Consider the following 22,068-nt stretch of genomic DNA (forward strand, 5'->3'; position numbering starts at 1 on the left):
AATACGTTATTCAATTAGTTAAAATCACTTAAAATTGATGAAAATTTTTAGATTTTTAATTTTTTTTGGTAGTGCAAATGATTCACTTCGATATTTAGTTTCCTATTTGTGGGCACGATATAATGAAAGCTGAAGAAACTACTTCAGTTTTCTTTTTAAAAAAATCTGTATTACTTTCTAAACATTTCCCATTCATTAAAGAGCATGCAACTGCTCCTTTTCTGTTTCCTAACAGTGGCAAATTATTCTACTTAGTAACTCTACCTTATTTCATAACAAGTTATTAGAAGGTTGAGTTTAACAACTTTCACACTTACTTCTCCAGTTCCTCCTGTGAGTGTGCAAATGTACAGCTGGCCCCACGAGGGCATCCTCCTCTCTGCTTCATATCTCGACACATGTATGTTTTATATTTGCTATGCTGTGGAGGCTGAGACCAAAGTCAAAACATTATACACCGATTCGAACTAACTCACACAATTAACTAGATTGCCCAGAGCAAAAGTGTTAGAAAGCCATTCTGTCTGAAGTCCGAGTCCAAAAATAAATTAATTATAAAGAATGGGGTCCAGATTTTTTGATATATTGGCATTAATTCTCAAACATGTGGCATCATATAAATCCTAGATTAAATCTCATGACGGCTTTATCATTTTCTTTCCAGGTTTATAATGGACAAACAAACCACTGGAGTTTAGGGCTTTCCAATGTTTAATAAGTGTTCTAATATTTGTTTTGGACAATGTTTAGTATAGCTATATTTACAATTAGAATTTCCTATGACACAACACGAATCTATAGTAGGCTCTATAAATGAAAAATACTCTGTAACCAATTCTTGGTATGCAGAAGAATATATCAAGGACATACAGTATCTCTAAAAGTACAAATGAAACTATTATTTTCTAGTATAAGACAGAAGGATGGACTCGGGAGTTAATGAGATATCAAACACAATACTAAGCTAAATGAAATTTGATTACCTATCGATTTGATTACCATTTTATCACCTATCAACAGAACTTAAAAGATTAATCTTATTATTGTTACATTCTTCATGATGTCTAATAGAACATGGAGTTAAAAATAAGTTTTTAATCTTTTATTTCTTATCATAAAATAAAGTCTGGTCTATGCTTAGATAATTTAGGAAAACTGTATCCATATTATTCTACTCAGCAGGATACTTTCTTAAAAAAAAAAGATTTTATTTTTAAGTAATAACCAACGTGGGGGCTTGAACTCACAACCCTGAGATCAGGAGTCGCATGCTCTACCAAGTCAGCCAGGCGCCCCCCTACTCAGCAGGATACTGAATGGAACTTAATGTTTCTTGCCTCTCAAAGAAAAAAGAAATATTGAATAATCTATTGTTAATATTTACCTGAACCAGATAAATTAATAACAAGGTTTTAATTTCACAAGCTTACTATTGCAAAATAAAAGATCTAGTGAACCTAACATAAATCCCGAGGGCAAAATAAAGTTATTGGGAATAAAATGAAAAACTGTAGTCATAACGTAAGCAATTATGTTTTACTGTCATATATTTCATTTAAAAGTATTTGAGGAAAATTTGGCCTGCTTGCACAGCAGACATTATATGAATGAAAAATGTTAAAATACTACTACAGAAAAAGCATTTACAAATATATGAACAGTACTGGACAGATACAGCATTAAAAAGTGATATATATTGTCAAACTAAAATGTAACAGTAACCGGGGAGAATTTTACTTAACATAGAAACCTTCAGCACAGAATCAAATGCTGCTATATATCCAAAGTGAAAAATGACTCCAGTGCAACATTAGACCAACAGGATTACTTCATTCCATTGTTGCCAGATAAAATCACTACACTAATCCATGAAGCTGGCTGTAAACCATATTAAACTAATTTAGTTTCTACAGTCAGAGTCTCAAAATATTCATGTCATCTTGTTGGTTTTGTTTGTATCTGCCATAACATCCACAGTGGCTTACTTCTAAGTTTCCAACTTCCCCCTTACCTGCTGTTGATCTGCTCCCTTTTTGCTATGGTTCTGGATATAGTCTACAAGCCCATGTACCACAGTCCGCACAGCAACCAGCCCATTTTCTAGCTGCTCCCAAGTAGGAGGAGGAGCATCTACACAACAAATTAAAAAACTTTTTAAATGATGTTATTCAGTATTTTGCCCAATATTATTAAACTAACAAAAGAGTTAGTGTCAGCCCTTCAGTGAAATCAAGTCAGGCTTCATACAGCTTTTCAGGTAATAACGTATTCACACCTAAACATCATTTTAAGAAATGGATTGTAAACTAAAATAACTACAGGGACAGGGAAGGTAGCATAAAGAAATTAAGTTGGCCAGACAATAAATGGCAACCACCATTAGACACTCAGTGCTGGGAATGATGACAGAGAGACAGAGACAGGGTCTGTGCTCAACTGTAGAGTGTGGCCCACATCTAAGGTTATGGTTACTACTCATCTTTAGCTGATTGCCGTTACGTGATGATGCAAGGCTGGCACTCCAGATACACCGCTGTTTCCCAGGGAAAACTAAAATCTGAGATTTTCATGTAAAATTACCCAATTTTAAGTTTTACCTAAAAAATTTAGAATATTGTGCAGACCAACGCTATGTGGACCAAACAAAACTTAACTGTGGACTAGCCAATTTGTAATGGCCATTTTGAAATTCTGCATAAATGAAGTTTTGGTAAACAGAATGTTTTAAAAGCCTGCTTCTCCCTCTGCCTGCCACTTCCCCTGCTTGTGCTCTCTCTCTGTCAAATAAATGAATAAAATATTAAAAAAAAAAAAGTCTGAATGACTAGAAGAGTCACTATATAAAGCAACTCTGCTATATATCCTCTTCATTTAATATTTGCCTAGTGTCAGCGCTGTGATTTTATAAAGGAAAAGTTAACCACAAATATGAAATGTTCTCTAGGACAAAATATAAAAAGAAGTGAGAACACAAACATAGAGATGACTTCCTCTTGGAGACACTCTGAGAGAATTCTAGGTGATGGCTGTGAATGAGGCTTTGAAGGACTTTCACTTGGAAAAAAAAATTAAGATATAGAGAGGGTGAAGAGAAGAGTCATACAAAAAAGTACTGTTTGGAACACCTACTAAGTCCCAGGTATTGTTCTAGTTGCTAGGGAAGCAACAGTGATCAAAACAAAAAACCATTATACCCAAGGAGAGGAGACAGACAATAAATAAGATAATCGAAATATAAACAATTTATATAATGATGACTTGAATAAACAGAGCAAAGAAAGGGAGTGGGACCAGTATGTATAAAATTTTAGACTGGGTGGCCTGAGAATGTCTCCTTGAAAAGGGTACATTTGATTAAAGACCTGAAAACAGAAGGGGAATGAGCGTGCCTTGTGGATATATTAGGAAAAAAATATTCTAGGAAAAGAAAAGAATAAGTGGAAAGGCCCTGATGTGGGAATATGCCTGGCATGTTCCACGGAGGTCAAACTGGAAAGGAATGAATTAGGTAGAAAAGAATAGGAAATAAGCTTAGAAAGAGGTAAAGAACCCCAGATCACATGAGGCTTGGTAGGTCACAGGAAAGATTTTCGCTTTTACTAAACAATGGAAAGCACTGGAGATTTTTTTTTTTCAAGATTTTATTTATTTATTTTTAGAGAACGAGTGAGTGAGAGCGCACGTGTGTATGCGAGCACGGAAAGGGGGAGAATCTGAAGCCGACTCCGTGCTGGGAGCCAACCCAGGGCTCAGTCAGTTCTGGAGAACTTTTGAGCAGACGGGTAACAGGATCACTCTAGTTCTTATGCTAAAACCAGACAGACAAGAGGAGGCTCTTCTGTAATCCCTGAAGAGAGATGAGGATGGTAGTAGTGAAGGTGATAAGCAGACGCATTCTAGATGGATTTTAAAGGGAAGGGCCTACAGGGTATGCTATTGGATCAGATGTACCACATGTGAGAAAGAAGAGTTGAAGAGCTCTCCAAGGTGTTTGGACTGAGGAAATGAAATGGAAGGTTGTAGTTGCCACCAAAAGGAATGGGAGGTGGGGTGAGGGCAGTGTTTGGAACTCACTTTTGGACAGATTAAGTTTGAAATTCCTTTTTTTTTTTTTAAAGATGTTTTAATTTATTCATTTGAAAGAGACAGACAGAGAGAGGACAAGCAGGGGGAGAGGCAGAGGCAGAGGGAGAAGCAGACTCTCCACTGAGCTGGGAGCCTAATATGGGGCTCAATTCCAGGACCTGGAGACCCATGACCTGAGCCAAAGGCAGACACTTAACCATCTGAGCCACTCAGGCACCACTAAGTTTGAAATTCTTACTGGATATTCAAGTAGGCCTGCTGGATGTTGAGCAGGCAGGTGGATATACAAAAGAATTCAGGAGAAGTTTTGGGCTGGATATACTACGTTTCACGAATTCTAAATCAATTGCAACATACACCATTATTTTATGCGCCACCAAAATAAAAAAAGATTAATTAAATTACACGTCATTACTTACATAGATGCATCCCAATTTCAGAAATGCTAAGATCGAAAGAAATGTGGGCTTCAGAACTGATGAAATATAGTAAATTTGTGAGTCATGTAAATAAGATTTAAAGCTATGAGACTAGATGATATTATCTAGGGAATAGGTATAATTAGAAAAGAGATACATGTATTAAACTCTGGGAGCAATCCAAAAGTGAGAGGGTATGGAGATGAGAAATTAGAAGACTCAGCGGAGGGTCCAATAAAATGAGAAGGAAACTAGGAAAGTCAAGTGAAAAAAGTGTTAAGAGGATCAGAAAGTGAACAACAACATTAAATGCTGCTAACAGGTCAAATAAATGAGAACCAAGAAATGATGTCTGGATTTAACTTCATGGAAGTCACCTGTGACCTTGACAGAACAGTTTTGGTTGACAGTAGAGATAAATGCTTGATTGGAGTGAGTTCGAGAGCATGTTTAAAAAAAAAAAAGGAGAAAAACAGGGTAGTAGGTGGATGGCAAATGTTGTCCAAGTGGGTTATGATGACAGGAGTAATAGGATGTTTGTATGTTGACAGAAATACTCCAGTAGAGAAGGAAACTTGATGATATAAGAAACAGAAGTGATATGAAGTGATATACTTGACAAGATGATATTAGGAACATGAGAAGGGAGAGGGGCCTTAGCTTAGAGGTACAGTTTATCCACTGTTACACAAGGATTGAAGACTATATTGGCACAGATACAGATAAACAGGTTGGTGATTGATGGTGTGGTGAACTTGTGGAAGTGCTCTTTTGATTCCTCAGAATGAGCAAAGCACAGTAGTGAAAAAAGAAAAATGTCAACTGTGTTCTAGGAATACATCTGACCTGGTTTTGATAGTAAGTTTTGATAGTAAATTGATAGCAATTTTGATAGTAAAATTTTTTTTTAAGATTTTATTTATTTGAGAAAGAGAGAGAAAGACAGAGAGAGCACACAAGCAGAGGGAGAGGGAGAAGCAGGCTCTCCGTTGAGCAGGGAGCCCAATGCAGGGCTTGATCCCAGGACCCTGAGATCATGACCTGAACCGAAGGCAGACACTTAACTGACTGAGCCACCCAAGTGCCCCATTGATAGTAAAGTCTATAAACGTAGATTGATAAAAAAATAAAATAAAATAAAAAATTAAGAGGGCCCTGAATGCCACTGTCAAGAGTTCCAAACCTTATTCAATAAGCAATGGGGTGTTACTGAAAGTTTATGAGCACAGACATAAGATCAGAAATGTGATTTATTTTGCAGCAGTAAGTGGGCTGGACCGAAAGAATTCAGAGTAGAGGAAAATGGAAGGCATACAGTCTCAGGAAAAGTAAGTCCCTCACCAATGCAGTATTAACCGGCATGGGATAGAGGGATATTGTGAAAGAACAGATAGATCCTGTTGTCTGAAATGGTATGTAGAGCAAGTAAAAGGAAAAGATACGAGCTAAGACAAGAGACTCGGGTTTTAAGTGTAAATACCTCAGACAATGAGGTCATGTAACAGAGAACACAGGAGGACGAGCTGGTATCAAGTGAAGAAGAACTTGCTTTGAAGAACAGAGGAGATGACGAAGACTCTCAGAAAGCATTTGGGAAAGTAAGTCTGGAGTGATGAAGAGACAACAATGATAGAGATATTTGGGAGTCTATTTTCTACAGAAAGTGATACCCAGTGCTGGGAATGAATGACTATCATCAATAGAATGCAAAAACCCCAAAATTCCAAGAACACAACTGGCCTACTCCTTAGTGGGCGGAGGGAAGAGTGGTCAAAATAAGACAGAAGCAGCATTTAGACAAGTCAGAAGGAGACTATGAGAGTACAGAAAGATAAGGTATCAGGAGAGTTTCTATACTGAGGAATTAGCCGATAACATTATCAAATGCTAAAGAGAAATCAAGTAATTTGAGGACTGAGAAACCACCTTTGGAATTCGAAACTGGGAAATTACTTGTGAATGTTAGGAGTTTTTTAGCTCAGGTGCTGGACACAAGCTAAAAATACCTTAGATGTGAAAAATGAAAGTTGGGTAATTTTCAGGTCAAGGGCAAGGAGCAAGAAAAGGGTTGACAAAGTAAAAATATGCAAGAGAGGATACTTGATGAATGAGACATTATCATCACAGAGTGGGGGAAAAAATGGGACCAAGAAAATGCAACTAAGGACATAGGATACAGAAAAAATTAGAGAACCTGTGTTTTGTCAAAATAGATGAGAATAGTAAATACAGCACAATTCTGTGATACGAGAAGGATCCCAGAGGGAATCTACTTCCCTGGTGAAGTGAGCAGGAAGTACAAGGGTTTTAAATAAATACTGGTTGAAGCAATAAACACATAGATGGACAAGGCTGGGGCAGAAACTTAAATAAAGGGGAAATTCTCAAGGAATGTAACAAAAGATAATTAATTAAAAGAATCAGGGACGCCTGGGTGGCTCAGTCGGTTAAGCGTCTGCCTTCGGCTCAGGTCATGATCCCGGGGTCCTGGGATCGAGTCCTGCATCGGGCTCCTTGCTCAGCAGGGAGCCTGCTTCTCCCTCTGCTTGTGCTCTCTCTCTCTCTCTGACAAATGAATAAATAAAAAAATCTTTAAAAAAAAAAAAAAAGAATCACTGAACAGCACTGAGACACACACAGGACAGTCCATTAATTTCCCTTGGGTTTATTTACCTGGACTAGGGTCAATGTTTGCCAATAGCTCCAAATGGGGTCTTAGTCGGTTCAAATTTGCTGGATCTCCAGTTCGCTGGAGAGCAATTGTTAGTTCCTGAACACTTTGTGCAAAAGAGGCTGGGGTCTGCAACTTAAAAAAGATAACTATTAACTTTCCAAAAACCAGCTAATCCTTTTAAAATAAAGATTATTTACAATATTGCAATCATTTTTGCAACTTATTATATTTAATTTTATCCTCCCACACATTCCAGGCTTTGGCCAGACTGGATTACTGGTGCCTGAGCAAACCCTGCACTTCCCTGCATTCACAGCTTGGCAGATTGTAACCTCTCTTCCCTCTGATGGCACATTCCTCAAATGTGAGGCCTTTCTCAATTCCTCAATTTGGAAGTATACTCTTTCCGTCTTACACACTATATTAGTTTGGCTCTTGGAGTGCTTCCAAAGAAGTGAAATTTGTAGTCTAGAGATAACACTATACAATACCAAGAACAATGAAACTGAACTCAGTCAAACGGAGCTTGAGTTCAAGTTCTGTTAGAGACCACAAATCATGACACCAGATATAATCTTTACGGACTCAATAGGAAGTCCATCTGTGATACGGACTACATAATTTCCAAAGTCCACTCCAGCTCAAAAAAAATCTTATAATGGTTTGGGATTCTTGGAAGCTATCAGGCTGTATATTTTCCTCAAGCTTAATTAATGACACACTTTCTTACATTAACTCCCCTAAGAGGCCCTACATATAGGACCTTTAATAGGGGGAAATTGATTAGATTACAGTAACTAAAGGTTCTTACTTGGAAACATTTAGCTCTCTATGCAGTTTATTAATATAGATGAGAATTTTTCTCCCCTAAAAGGTCACTCTTTAAAAGGTAATTTTTTTAAAAAAGCATACATTTTAAAAAACATTAAAAATAACCATTCAAATGCTAACATGCCTTTATTCAATTTTTTCATCTTTGCATGCTTTTTATAAACTTAAAATCATTTACACACTTATAGTTTTGGCTACCATTAATATTATAACAAAAGCATTTTTCTACTGCTAACCATTTTATTATGAAATATTTCAAAGTGTCTAATATAATGACAACACCCATGTATCCATCACTGATACTTAATAAAAATATTTCACTTTTTTTTAAAAGAAGTTGAATGTTATTTATCAGCTGAAGAGAGTAAATGTCTTGAAATAACTTATTTTAATGGCCCTATAACCATGTTCTGAGCAGAGAGCTGGATAACTTCTTTAACCATCTGTTTATTTTCTACTTGATAAATAATGTAGCAATTAACACTTCTGAACTCATAACCTTTTTCAAAGTTTGAATTATTTCCTTAAAATAAATTCCTGGGAATAGCAAATTTGATCAAAGGACATGAACATTTTGAGTTTTTATTCACTGACAAATTGTTTCCCAAAGGTTTTAACTAATGCATTTTACAAACCATAAGCAATGTATGGCAATATATGTCTCTTTTGCTAATTTAATAGGCAATATTTGTAATGTTAGTTTTAAATGTGCATTTAATTATTACTGGAGCTGAATTCTGTCCTATCAATTACATATGTTTCTTCTTTGTGAACTGATAATTCGTGTTTATCCATTAATTTACTATGATTATTGCTTTTCATATCACTTTTAGTAAGTTCTCTGTAAGGTCCAACACAGTAGCCATTAGCAGTATGTGGCTATTTAAGTTAAAATTAATAAAATAAAAATGTAGCTCTTCAGTTGCACAGTCACATTTTGGGTGCTAAACAGCCATGGGCGGCTAGTGATCCCCATATTAGATGGTGCATATATAGAACGTTTTCACTACCACAGAAAATTATACTGCTCTAGATAATAAGATGCCACATATACTGCAAAGTTGACCAGTTTGTTGTAAGGTCTCTGGATATTAAATTCAAACTATTGCTCATGATGCGAAGATACTATTACAGGATAAATTATAGTCTAGTTCACACAGAAAGGTCAACCTGCTTGTAGAATCTTTATAAAAGCAAGCCAAGTTTCTCTTCAGAGGTAGAAAGTTACTTCTTTAAGAGACCATTACTAAGGTTTCAATACATTATAATCAGTTAGTTGCATAATTTCAGGCCTAGGAGTTGCAGGTAAAGTTTGGGCAAAGGTATCTAGAAAAGATTTATAGGACAAAACAAGTAATATACATTATATTGAAAATTATGTAACAAGCATATAAAACACACTCCCCAATTGTCCTTTGACATCAATACACTATTCATTCAAATAATCCTTTCTCGGGAATAACAAAAAGTGACAGAATAGTCTGGAAAGATTTGGTGGTTAAGAACATGGATTCTAGAGTCAGTATACCCAACTTCAAATCCAGCCCTGTCACTTGTTACCTATGTGATCCTGGAGAAATGTACTTAATCTATCTCCCTGGGACAATACAGGGTTATTGAAAGGATTAAATGGATTATTTAAAACGACCAGGCACCAGTAAACTCTCAGTAAGTGTTAAATAGTATTATATTTGATCTACCCTTACATCTTGATCTTATTTCTTTAAATTAAATGTGGGTGGACTCTAAAGTATAATCATCTCTCTAGTTATAAGTATTTAAGGTAAAATAGTAAAAGTTAATGCTATCATAACATATATATTTACATGGTGCTTTAAGACTTCCTATACTTTCATATACTTCATGTTGAATTACAACAAAAACAATTATAGGATTATCCTAGTTTTAATAGAATTAAATATAGCACTTAGAGCCAGCAACAAACAATGGAGCCTGACCATGCGTACTCTAGTGATCTTTTTATCATAACAAAGAAGAGATAAAGTAGAAATAGGTTTATTGAAAATTTGATCAAACCTAGAATGATTGGTAACTTATTATGTGGAATTATTGTGGCTAAGAATCATAAGAAACGTGAATGTATACATTCTTCAGAACACTGAATGACTGGTACAGGAAGACAATAAAGGCATTTAGAAAATGGGTTTAATTAACACAATGATTAAAACTCAGGGAACAAAACAAGAAAGGGAGAGAAGCAACAATAATAGAGATGGAAGACTCTCAAAATAAACTAGAGTGTGCCGGATAAACTATTATAACACTAGTCAAATCTTATATGAACGATGTCAATTATACATTAATTAAAAAAAAAACCCTTAAATAAACAAACTGGTATTACTATGTGACAAGCTATGATAGTCAACTACAGATAATGTAATTTATAAGAGCCTGACATACAGTATTCACTTTAACATATATTTATTAAATAAATTACTAAATCATGAATTACCAAAACTCCAAGATTAGTCCAAGAAGTAAGGAACAAAAAAGGGTCTACTACCTTGTCAATAATTGACTGCATATGAGACTTGTGAGACTGGTCTCCATAAAGTAAAGAGGACCATTGGTCTGGTGCAATTCGTAAGCCTGCTTCCATGGCAATTTGCACTATCTGGGAGTCATGTTCTCGCCGCAAAGCTTCGTAGGTTCTAAATTCTTCTTTTAGCTGCATCAAAGAAGAGTCTTCATCACGTTTGGTGACCTAGTAAGACACACATAATCTCATGAGTCAGGTAAGAAACAAAATGAGTTTATACTTTATATGAGCACATATACAGAAGAGATAATTTTTAATATACCAAATTTAACAACAAGATTAAAATGGAACACACTGTTTTGCCTGTAAACCATTTCTGCCTTTAAAGACATCAAAATCTTGTGAATAGATCTTATGGAAAGAATGAGTATGTGCTGGAGGAAAATCCCAAGAGTGGATAGACCTTAACACATATATAGAGAGTTTAAACTGTATATGTGCAGATATGCATTTCTGAAAAGAAGAAAATACTCGAGGCACCTGTCTGGCTCAGCCAGTACAGCATGTGACTCTTGGTCTCAAGGCATGAGTTCAAGCCCCACATTGGATATGGAGCCTACTTCTTTATATATACATACATATGTACACACACACACACACACACACACACACACACACACACACACACACACACACACATAAAGCAATGACTTGAAGAAAATATGCAATTATCCTGGAAAAAAAAACCCAATGTATGTTTCTTCTTCATAACTGTGGATTATTAAACTTGGGCTTGCCTGGCATTGAGTTGGCTGATACTCCTAACTGAAAGAGCTTCATTCAGATGCTGGTATGATTCTAAAGATGATTAATCTGTGCTTAGCTTAATTTTCCACAGAGTTTTGCAGGCTGGGCCACCATCAGAAAGTATAAAAAAGTAATGATGATAGTATCTTTTAGTAATTAAAATTAATAACCCTATTGAGCCCTTAGTATGTACTAGTCAGTGTGTTAACTTATTTACCATCATACTGACATTAACTCATTTAATTCTCTAAACTTGTTGAGGCAGGTACTATTGTTATTTTTGCTATAGTGCTACATTTTGAATCAAGCTGGGTTTAGGCCAAAGGCTCAAGAAATCAAAGTTGAATACTTTTTTTTTTAAAGATTTCAATTATTTGAGATAGAGTGAGAGTGAGAGAGAGCAAGAGAGAGAGAGAGAGAGAGAGAGAGAGAGTGCATGAGCATGTGGGAGGGGCAGAGGGAGAGGGAGAAAAAAGAAGACTCTCCACTAAGCAGGAAGCCTGACGCAGGGATCAATCCCAGGATCCTGGAATCACGACTTGAGTCAAAGGCAGATGCTTAGCCAACTGAGCCACCCCGGTACCCCTAAAGTAAAATAATTAATTCTAGTCCAGGATCATCTGTATCCTAACATATTTCAGAATATATTTTACCTTGTTAACCTTTTATTCCCATAAGGACTCAAATTCCTCTAGTAGAAAATTCCCATTTTTCTCTTCCACCAAAGAAAACTACAGCAAGACTTCTAGGTCATCCTGATTATATTTTTTAAATGTATTCCATTCTTATCAGAAGAAGGTTTAACTTAAATTTTGTTAGATAAGTCCGTAAAAGACCAAATAGATTTAAAAAAAAATCAAAGAACTAGAGTCACAAGAACAAAATATATTTTGCCACTATTCAAAAGCAAGTCAAAATACCAAAGGCATTATGTGGATGTATAAAAACATCCTCTCAATATAGGCTAAACCTTATTAAAATGTAGAATGTTTTCTGTAAGATATACTAGGGTTCCCTGGCCTTGGTTCTCAAAACTGTCTTTTAACTAAAAACAGTCAAAGATTCCTAAGAGATGCATGTCTAAAGTAAGTCCTGGAACTATACTGTACTGAGAAGGACCAGAATTATCCCTGTCTGAAAAGGTTTTCCTTTAAAGATTTTATTTATTTATCATGATCTGAGCCGAAGGCAGACGCTTAAGGACTGAGCCACCCAGGCACCCCTGAAAAGGTTTTTCAAATGGAAATAAAAGAGATGCTAAAAGGATGCAGTTAGAACACAGCTATGTGGACACATACAGCCTATAAGGAAGAATGGAAAATGCCTACTGATGTGACTTCCACAAAGAAAATGAAATAGGTATTGGTAGATACTTAACAGAAACTCTGCCATGGTGAGTAAAATTTAGGGTATGGACCTATTGTGATGAGAGAAGGTAAGTCTTCTCATGATGGAGATTGTGGTACATATTACCAGCAAGAGAAGAAAGCAGGTAGACAATGAAATAATCATGACCCAAATGAAAAATAATTGGGTTTTTACAAATTTCCAATCTCTTTTCAATTACTATTAATGCTTTTAATTAGGATTGAGAGAGGTTCACTGTGGGTATTCTGGGGTTTTGGGACTCATTTTTCACAGGGAAAGGATGGATTTCTTTTTCTTTCCTTTTATTTTTTAAGCTTGCAATATTATGTCTGTCTGGTGCTGTTATTAGAGAAAAAAGAACTCTGGAAGCAGACAGACATTCTGAAGTATATTCCAGATTATACTGTACAATCATGTTATTATAATCATTACAACAAATGTGAGTTATTTGGGGACAATCTGAACTAGCTGGGAGTTATTTTGGTTAGAGTTTCTGACAGTTCCAGAGGTACCTAAGGCCAAGGACAGGGTTGGGTACAGACCTGGAGTGCACACCCCATTTTCAGTATATATATAATCTGACTCTAGAAGAAACATAATAATGTGGGAATTTAGTTATAGAGCTTTAAAAAATTTTTTTTAAATTAAATTGGTATGCTTTGGGGGCACCTGGTTAAACATCTGCTTTCAGCTCACTGAGCCCCAGGTCGGGCTCTCTGCTCAGCGGGGAGCCTGCTTCTCCCTCTGCCTGCCACTCCTCCTGCTTGTGCTCTCTCTCTCTGTCAAATAAATAAATAAGATCTTAAAAAATACATAAATAAACTGGTAGGCTTTCCTGTTGATTTTGTAAACCATTCTATCTTTCTCAGGAAATGAGAAAATAAACTATAGTAGACTGTAGGATTTTTTAGAGTGTCAGATGAGGGGACATGGTGACCCAGGAATGGATATCCTTATAGTTTGTATGAATTAAAAAAATTTTAGAGGCATGCCTCCCTGGTCCATGAAATACTAGTTATGTGTGTGTCAGAAGCAAGAAGCCTTGACATCAAGAAGTCAGGAAAACAGGATGAATGATAAATGATACACACTGAGCACTGATGTTTGAAGCAGGGCTGATTCAATTTGGGATACAAAAGAATATGTGCAGCATTACTATATATACTGAAAATGAAATGGCAAATGAACTCCAGTACTCTATCTGTGGAATTACAGCAGGAGCAAAGAGCAAAATGAAACTTCTTGCTTCAATTACTCTTTGTTCAGACCAAGTTTGCATATAGTTTTGGTGAAAAAAATGACACAGCTTATTAGCCTCTTCAAATATAAAAATCTATAAACCTCAGTTTGCTCTATGTTGTTCAATATCTAATATACAAAACTTAATATAACAAGTTCTAACTTTAATAGGACACCATTTACATTCATTTTTTTTTTACATTTTTGAAAAGAAAAAAATTACTGAAATTTTCTGAGGGGCAACTTTATTAAACTCAAAGTTTTACTACTTAAGTTTGGGAAAAAGACAATGTTTCCTTTTAAGCTGAAATTTAACATTAGTTCATACCTTGAAGCAGGAAGCTCTATAAAGGAGCTGGACAACATGCCCAATGCTAGTTTTAGAGGCCTGAGGAAACCGCGGCTCCAACCTTTGCACCACAAAGAGAACCAATACTTTTCTTGACAAAGCAGAACCATCTTCCAAGGCCAGGAGAACCAGCTTTAAAGCTTCCTCCTGCATTGCTAGGAAGTTAGGCAAAACCAAAATTTATCATGCACAAAGATAAGATAAATTTATTTATCAGAAGGGCAATGTTTAATAATTTCTGCAGGTACCACTGGGTGGGCAACACAACACAGTAACACATATTCACAGTTACACTTTCTAACCATTCTGGGGCAATTTTACATTACACTGCATATTTTATTTAAGAAAGCAGATAAAAAATTAATACATTCAAGAAAAACCTCTAACAAACTGCAAACTTTTAACACTGAGAAAAGTTTTACATGGTCTAAAATACTGACATGGAATTACCGAAGCCATGATTGTCAAGTGGGATATTTCTTGGTAACAACAGAATATTACAAAGAACTAGACTCTGTACATCACATTTATAGTTCTTAACACCATACTTTTAGAATTACTAGTATAGTAAATATCAAACTTCAATCACATACCTGGTCCAAGGAACTGGCAGCCCCTAGCCCTAACTGCTGCCCAAAGATTAGAGGAGAGTTGCTGAGGATTCTGGTGCTGAAGAATGAGCTCTGTAACTGTTCGTTCACCTAAAGATCGAGCTGCTCTCATAGCACGAATCCTGCCTTCTTCTTCCACTAGTTGGCAGTGGACCAGAGTCACCAGCTTCCTCTGCATTGGGCGACTCAGAACACTCTGAGTAGTGCTATTCAGACCCACTCCTTAAAAGAGAATAAAAGGTTATTTCTAGGTTTACAATGCAATTTTAGAGTCCAGAAAAACTTCCTCTGATGGGTTGACTGACTTACACATACATGAATAGTCCCCAGTTCTACTAGAATGTTTAAAATAAACAATGGATAAAATTATATAAAGCCTAGTTTGCATTTTAAAAATATACAAAAGCTGTTATCTCATGTAAATAAAACACTCATTACAACATTTAATATATCATTATTCATCATAACCATGGAGGAAAAAGGGGAAAAGGCCAGACAACATTAATAATTAGTTTAAGACTCAAATCTTGAGGTCCTAACAGTTCTGGCATATTATTTCATAATGGTTAATTTTACCTTCCTAATGAAATAATAAGCCATAATGGCAAGGCAGTTAAGGGCAACTTCCAATTTTATTTCACTCCCTATGGCACACCATATAAAACTGAATAGAAGGCAGACAATCCAGAGTTGTCAAATGATGGAGAGCCCTTCTGAAACCACTAGTATATTCACTTAATTTTGCAACTCATTCAAATGTTTCCAACAACACATAAACTCTAAATTCACTTATTTGATGTGGTTTGTAATGATATTATTTAGTGTTTGTGGGTTTGATTTACAATAAATAAGTGAATTTCATTAGCATTCACTTAGAGGCCATAATTTTTTTAAGGATTTATTTATGGGGTGCCTGGGTGGCTCAGTTGGTTAAGTGTCTGCTTTGGCTCAGGTCATGATCCCAATATCCTGGGATCCAGCCCCGTGTTGGGCTCCTTGCTCAGTGGGGAGCCTGCTTCTCCCTCTCCTCCCCGCTTGTGCTCTCTATCTCTGCTGCTCTCCTTCAAATAAATAAATAAAATCTTAAAAAAATAAATAAATAAGTACAATAAAATATTTATTTATTTTAGAGACGAGGGGGAGGAACCGAGGGAGAGAGAAACTCAAGTAAACTCTGAGCTGAGCACAGAGTCTGACACGGGGCTCAGTCCTGTGACCCTGAGATCATGACCTGAGCCGAAACCAAGAGTCAGACACTTAACTGACCGCGCCACCTAGGCCCCCCCACAGCCCACAATTTTTATGGTAATAAAAACATCTTTAATAAACATGTTTAGCATGGATAGTTGCATCCGATTTACCTCTAGCACTGCTGAGTGGTTTCAGGTACAATGCTAATTCTTCTACACATTTCTTGGCTTCCTCATAATGCTTTGTATCTTCAACCCCACTACACAAAGTAATGGGCTGCTGCTCAGGGACCTTGAGGTCAAAAGAAAAGGTCTGTATGAATACTCATTAATTAAATGTTTGATTGAGTATATTTTATGCACTGCTACTCTAACCGTGGTAACATCAAAGCTCCCACTAAATTTTTTGAATTCTTCCAAAGGCCTTTTCTATACTAACACATAAAATTTAATGCATTGTTTTGGTTTTGTAATAGCTTTACTGAAATATAGTTTGTATACCATGTAAGTGACCCATTTTAAGATATACAATTCAATGGTTTTTAGTATATTCATAGTTGTGTAACCATAACCACAATTTTAGAACATTTTCATCATCCCTCCAAAGAAGGCCATACTTTTAAGTCTCCCCACCCATATTTCCTTCCAACTCTCCACCAACCAAAGGAAAACACTGATCTATTTTCTGTCTCTATGGAGTTGCCTATTTTGGACATTTCACATTAACAGAATCATAGATTCATATAGTAACTTCCAAAGTGGCTACACTATCTTTTATTTTCACCAGCCATAAATGAGTTCTGTTGTTCCACATCCTCACCAGCATTTGGTATTTTAAGTGTTTTGGATTTTAGCTATTCTAATTGGTGTGTAGCAGAATCTTGTTGTTTTAATTTACAATTCCTTAATGACAAAGGACGTTGAGCAACATTTCATTTGCTCATTTTCCATTTGTGTATCTTCTTTGGTGAGGTGTCTATTCAGATCTTTTCCCATTTTAAAATTATGTCCTTTTTATTACTGAGTTGTCAGAGTCTTTATTATATCCTAGACACAACTTCCTTTCAGATATATGAGTTACAATTATTTTCTCCCATTCTGTGAGTTGTTCTTTCACTCCCTGATGGTGTCCTTTGAAGCACAAAGTTTCAAGTCTTGATTTAGTTCAATTTATCTTTTATTCCTTGTGCTTTTCATGTCATATCTAAAAAAAACCACTGCCTACTCCAAGATCATGAAGATTTATGCCTGTGTTTTTTTTTTTTAAAGCTTTTATTTATTTATTTGACAGAGAGAGAGTTAGCGAGAGCCAGAACACAAGCAGGGGGAGTGGGAAAGGGAGAAGCAGGCTCCCTGATGCAGGGCTCGATCTCAGGATCCTGGGATCATGACCTGAGCCGAAGGCAGACACTTAATGGCTGAGCCACCCAGGTGCCCCTCTGCCTGTATTTTAAGAGTTCTGTAGTTTTAGCTTTTACATTTAGCCTTTGGTTCACTTTGAGTTAGTTTTTGAACATGGTGTGAGGTAGGGTCCAAATTCATTCTTTTGCATTTGGATATCCAGTTTTCCCAGCACCATTTGTTGGAAAAACTGTCCTTTCCTCAATGAATGGTCTTGGCAACATTGTCAAAAATCATTTCATATGTGTGGATTTATTTCTGGGCTCTGTTCTATTCCACTGATCTAAATGTCTGTCTTTATACCAGTACCACACTGTCTTGATTACCGTAGCTCTGCAGCTTCAAAATCTGGAGTGTGATTCCTCCAACTTTGCCCTTTTTCAAGATTGTTTTGGCTATTTGTGGTCCATTCTGATACCATTATATGAATTTTAGGATGGGTTTTGTTGTTGTTGTTGTTGTTGCTGTTTCTGCAAAAAGAACCACCACCATTGGGAGTTTGACAGAGCTTGCACTGAATTTGTAGATTGCTTTGGGTAGTACTATGATCTTAACAATATTAAGTCTGTCAATCCATTAACACACAATGTCTTTCTATTTATTTATGTCTTCTTTAAATGTCTTTCAGCAATGTTTTGTAGTTTTCAGTGCACAGGTCTTTCGCCTCCTTTGCTGAACTTATTCCTAAGTATTTTATTATCTGATGCTATTGTAAGTGGATTTGTTTTCTCAATTTCCTTTTGGATTGTTCATTGCTAGTATATAAAAACACAACTAATGTGTTGATTTTGTATCCTGCAACTTTGCTTAATTCATTTATGAACTCTAACAGCTTTTTAATGGAAATCTCTAGAGTTAAAATAGTGGCTACTGTATATTAATATGCCCTATCCTTGTTCCTCAGAATGTTAAAAATAGAACTACTCTACGATCCAGCAATTGCACTACTAGGTATTTACCCACAGGATACAAAAATACAGATTCTAAGGGATACATACACCCTGATGTTTTATAGCAGCATTATCAACAATAGATAAACTATGGATAGAGCCCAAATGTCCATCGACTGATGAATGGATAAAGATGTGGTATATATACACTGGAATATTACTCAGCCATCAAAAAGAATGGGCTCTTGCCATCTGCAATGACATGGATGGAGCCAGAATATATTATGCTAAGTGAAGTAAGTCAGTCAGAGAAAAACAAATACCATATGATCTCACTCATATGTGGAAATTAAGAAAGAAAAAAGATGAACACATGGGAAGGGGGAAAAGAAAAAAGGAAAGAGGGAAACAAACCATAAGAGACCCTTAACAATAGAGAACAAACTGAGGGCAGATGGAGGGAGGTGGGTGGGGGATGGGCTAGATAGGTGATGGATATTAAGCAGGACACTTGTTATGAGCAGTTGGTGTTGTAAACAAGTGATGAATCACTGAATTCTACTCCAGAAAACAGTATTGCACTGTATGTTAACTACCTAAAATTTGAAAAAATAATAAAATAAAATACCCTATCCTCAAATATAAACATTAGTTGTTTCACTTAAGATATAACAAGGTCTTACTCATTTTGTAGAAAGAGTTCATCTTTAGACAATTTTATGAAAAAAAGCAAGCCTTGGTTATTTGCTATTATAATAGTATATTTCTAAAATTATTATCCTTAATAAGTCTATTTTTTAAATGTTTCCAAACTATCATAGTGGGATTTTCAAAATAAAGAGAAATGATTGTGAAATGAAAAATTAAGTACAAGAAGCAAAAGGATCTATTGCACTTTCCCTTTTGACAAATATTTTGTACTGTTGTTGGTGACATCACAAAACAGGTTTAACAAAAGTTTTCCTTTTGAATAAGCTATTCTAGAACTGCTCTCTTCATCTCCAACATACATAATATCAACCTTTCCTACATTTTAGCAGCTTATATCAAGATTGATCTACAGAACATTAATGGGGCCAGATCCAAAGTTCTAGTATATTTATTCAGAAAATGACTTATGGTAAATATATGGCATTTCAGACTCACACTATGCAAATTTAGTAAAGGATTACTTAACTAGGGGCACCTGGGTGGCTCAGTCATTAAGCGTCTGCCTTCGGCTCAGGTCACGATCCCAGGGTCCTGGGATCGAGCCCCACATCGGGCACCCTGCTCTGCAGGAAGCCTGCTTCTCCCTCTCCCACTCCCCCTGCTTCTGTTCCCTCTCTATGTCTCTCTGTGTCAAATAAATAAAAATCTTAAAAAAAAAAAAGGATTATTTAGGTAAATCATATCTAGCTTTCAAAAACCCGCCTGCCTTGCCTTTGTGAAATCTTCTGAAGATACTACTAATCTCTAAATTTGAGAATACGGACATTAAATTTTAGAGTATTACCATCAGACTTGCTAGACTTTTATATTTAGATACCTAGGGATATTTGTGCCTACTCTAGAAAAATGGTTCCCAATATGCTCTATAGTTCTTGTCACCATCTTCATCTTTCATTTCAGTTAGTGTCTACTAAGGAAAACTGTCTGAAGTAGCTTCACTTTTCCTATTAAGTAAAATGCAATGGTTATATGAGTAATATTTTCCTCAGTATTAAGAAGGTCCTTGTGACTCATCCTCTTAGGTTTCTCTAGTGATCTGAACAGCTAAGATTGTTGAGAAAGGCCGACCATCAGATTAAATGGCTGTTCCTGCGCTCTGACCGAGGAACACTCCACTACCACAATATATCTCCCAACACACTGCAATGAAGGATTTGCACAGTACTGAATAGAATTTTATCTATTTAGATAGAAGGCAATGTTGCCCAATTTTAATTCAACAAGTTTCCCTTAGGAGGAAAACACATACACTCAGAAATTAAAAAGAATAGTAAGTCACCCATCTTACCTGAGCACCCACTAGCTGCAGCAATGCTGAGTTCACGGGAAGGAGCTCAATGTCTGTATTGATAGTGGTCTGGTCAAAGGGGCAAGCCTTGCGGTGGAGTTTATTCAGGCACATCTTGCAGACAGTATGGCCACAACCCAAACTGATGGGCTTTCGAATTGTTTCATCGAAAGTCTGAGTGCAAATTGGGCAGGAGAGGAAATCCGTCCATTGTGGAGCTTGTACAGGCATTGTTACTGGAGTTACAATCCACTGACACACACACACACACAATAATCTAAAGCAAAGATTCCACTGGAATCAAAATCTTTGAAAAAAGTTTTTTTTTTTTTTTAAATATCTTCTGTAGATACAGTCAGCACATAGTGTGAAATATAACCTGGAAAACAAAAAAAAAGAGAGAGAGAAATCAGTGTCTTCCTTTTCAATTAAACTGTGCATTCATACTCTATGACCTACAACCTTTGATGCCATATTTCTATCATTATAGCACATTGTTTTACACTTTTATAGAATTAGAGCCATAACAAAACATCTAGTTTTATCCTCTCACTGTAGAGATGGGGAATGGACCCCAAAAAGAAAATTACTTGCTCAAGGTAACAAATGAAGTTAGTAATAAAGTTAGATCCAGTATCTAAGTCTCTGAAGTTTATTGAAGTCTATGATTATATTGAAGAATTAGCCTTTTTAGGTGGTTAATAATATTATTTCTTGATTTGAACACCAGTTAAATCAATCTGTTCAGCCGTGAAAATTTATCAAGCTCTACACTGATGAAATGTACATTTCTGTGCATGTTATACCTCAATAAAGAGTTTTTAAAAATTGGCCTAAGGTAAAAACTACCTTAAATATTTTATCATCAAATTGGGTATAGGTGGGGCTCCTGGGTGGCTGAGTAGGTTGGGCATCTGCCTTCGGTTCAGGTCATGATCTTAGAGTACTGGGATAGAGCCCCGAGTCGGGCTCCCTGCTTGGTGGGGAGCCTGCTTCTCCCTTTCCTCCCTGCTCTTGCTCTTCTAGCTATCTGTCTCTCAAATAAACATTAAAAAAAAAAAAATGGGTACAGGTAATGAGATAACAAAGAGTCTGTGGCTTTTTTAAAGTTTGTTTTTAAGGGTCTTAGATATTGTTAAGAATTTTATTTACAGGTAGTTAGTTATCTTTAAGCCCCTGGTATGGCCTATATTTATTGCTATTGTGTGTTGTTTTAGAACAACTGCATAGTTAAAATTATTTACTTCAAAAGATTTTTTAAATTCTCAAATTTAGGAATGATAGAACAATTATAATTCAAACTAAAATCAAATTTCATTGTCTACCCTCTGTTTTTGGCAGAGGATAATAACCAAATCGCAAAACTCATCACCTGTGTCTAATAGAAATTCTTTTTATATATAAAATTCAACCTAAAACTTCCAGCACATATCTTAAACAACACCTACTACACTTACTTTAACTGTAGTTTCTAAAAATGAGAATTGATGCACAGAACAATAAAGTAACAGTATTACAAGGTTCTTCAAGATTTGATTATGCTCGAGAGACTGCTTAAAAAGATGAAAAAAATTATTTAAGCTGTAATTAACTATGAAAGTAAATCATCTATATATCTTATTCTTTGAGCATTATATTTAATTTTTGTTCTACTGAAATAACTCAACCTTAATTGCAATCCCATTATTGATGAGAGAACAGTTT

The 22,068-nt window shown here is 35.9% G+C and overlaps 1 protein-coding gene across 5 annotated transcripts in view; it reads right to left on the reverse strand.

Annotated features, from left to right (window-relative positions):
- RC3H1 (ring finger and CCCH-type domains 1) overlaps positions 1 to 22,068 on the reverse strand; it is a 77,008-nt gene that overhangs the window by 27,423 nt on the left and 27,517 nt on the right. For 4 of the 5 annotated variants that reach the window (XM_025877466.2, XM_025877465.2, XM_025877464.2 and 1 more), the window contains exons 2-9: positions 20,365 to 20,743; positions 16,246 to 16,366; positions 14,867 to 15,106; positions 14,253 to 14,428; positions 10,535 to 10,735; positions 7,179 to 7,311; positions 2,012 to 2,130; positions 318 to 430 (exon numbers count right to left, since the gene is read on the reverse strand). In XM_025877466.2, the coding sequence (XP_025733251.1) occupies positions 318 to 430; positions 2,012 to 2,130; positions 7,179 to 7,311; positions 10,535 to 10,735; positions 14,253 to 14,428; positions 14,867 to 15,106; positions 16,246 to 16,366; positions 20,365 to 20,595 (1,334 nt within the window). In that variant the 5' untranslated portion in view covers positions 20,596 to 20,743. The remainder of the gene's footprint in view (positions 1 to 317; positions 431 to 2,011; positions 2,131 to 7,178; positions 7,312 to 10,534; positions 10,736 to 14,252; positions 14,429 to 14,866; positions 15,107 to 16,245; positions 16,367 to 20,364; positions 20,744 to 22,068) is intronic. The other variant, XM_073900037.1, reaches the window with a different exon arrangement.

The sequence above is a fragment of the Callorhinus ursinus genome, unplaced genomic scaffold, assembly GCF_003265705.2.
Source record: "Callorhinus ursinus isolate GAN/ISIS: 27379988/994484 unplaced genomic scaffold, GSC_fseal_2.0 scaffold13, whole genome shotgun sequence".
NCBI lineage: Eukaryota > Metazoa > Chordata > Mammalia > Carnivora > Otariidae > Callorhinus > Callorhinus ursinus.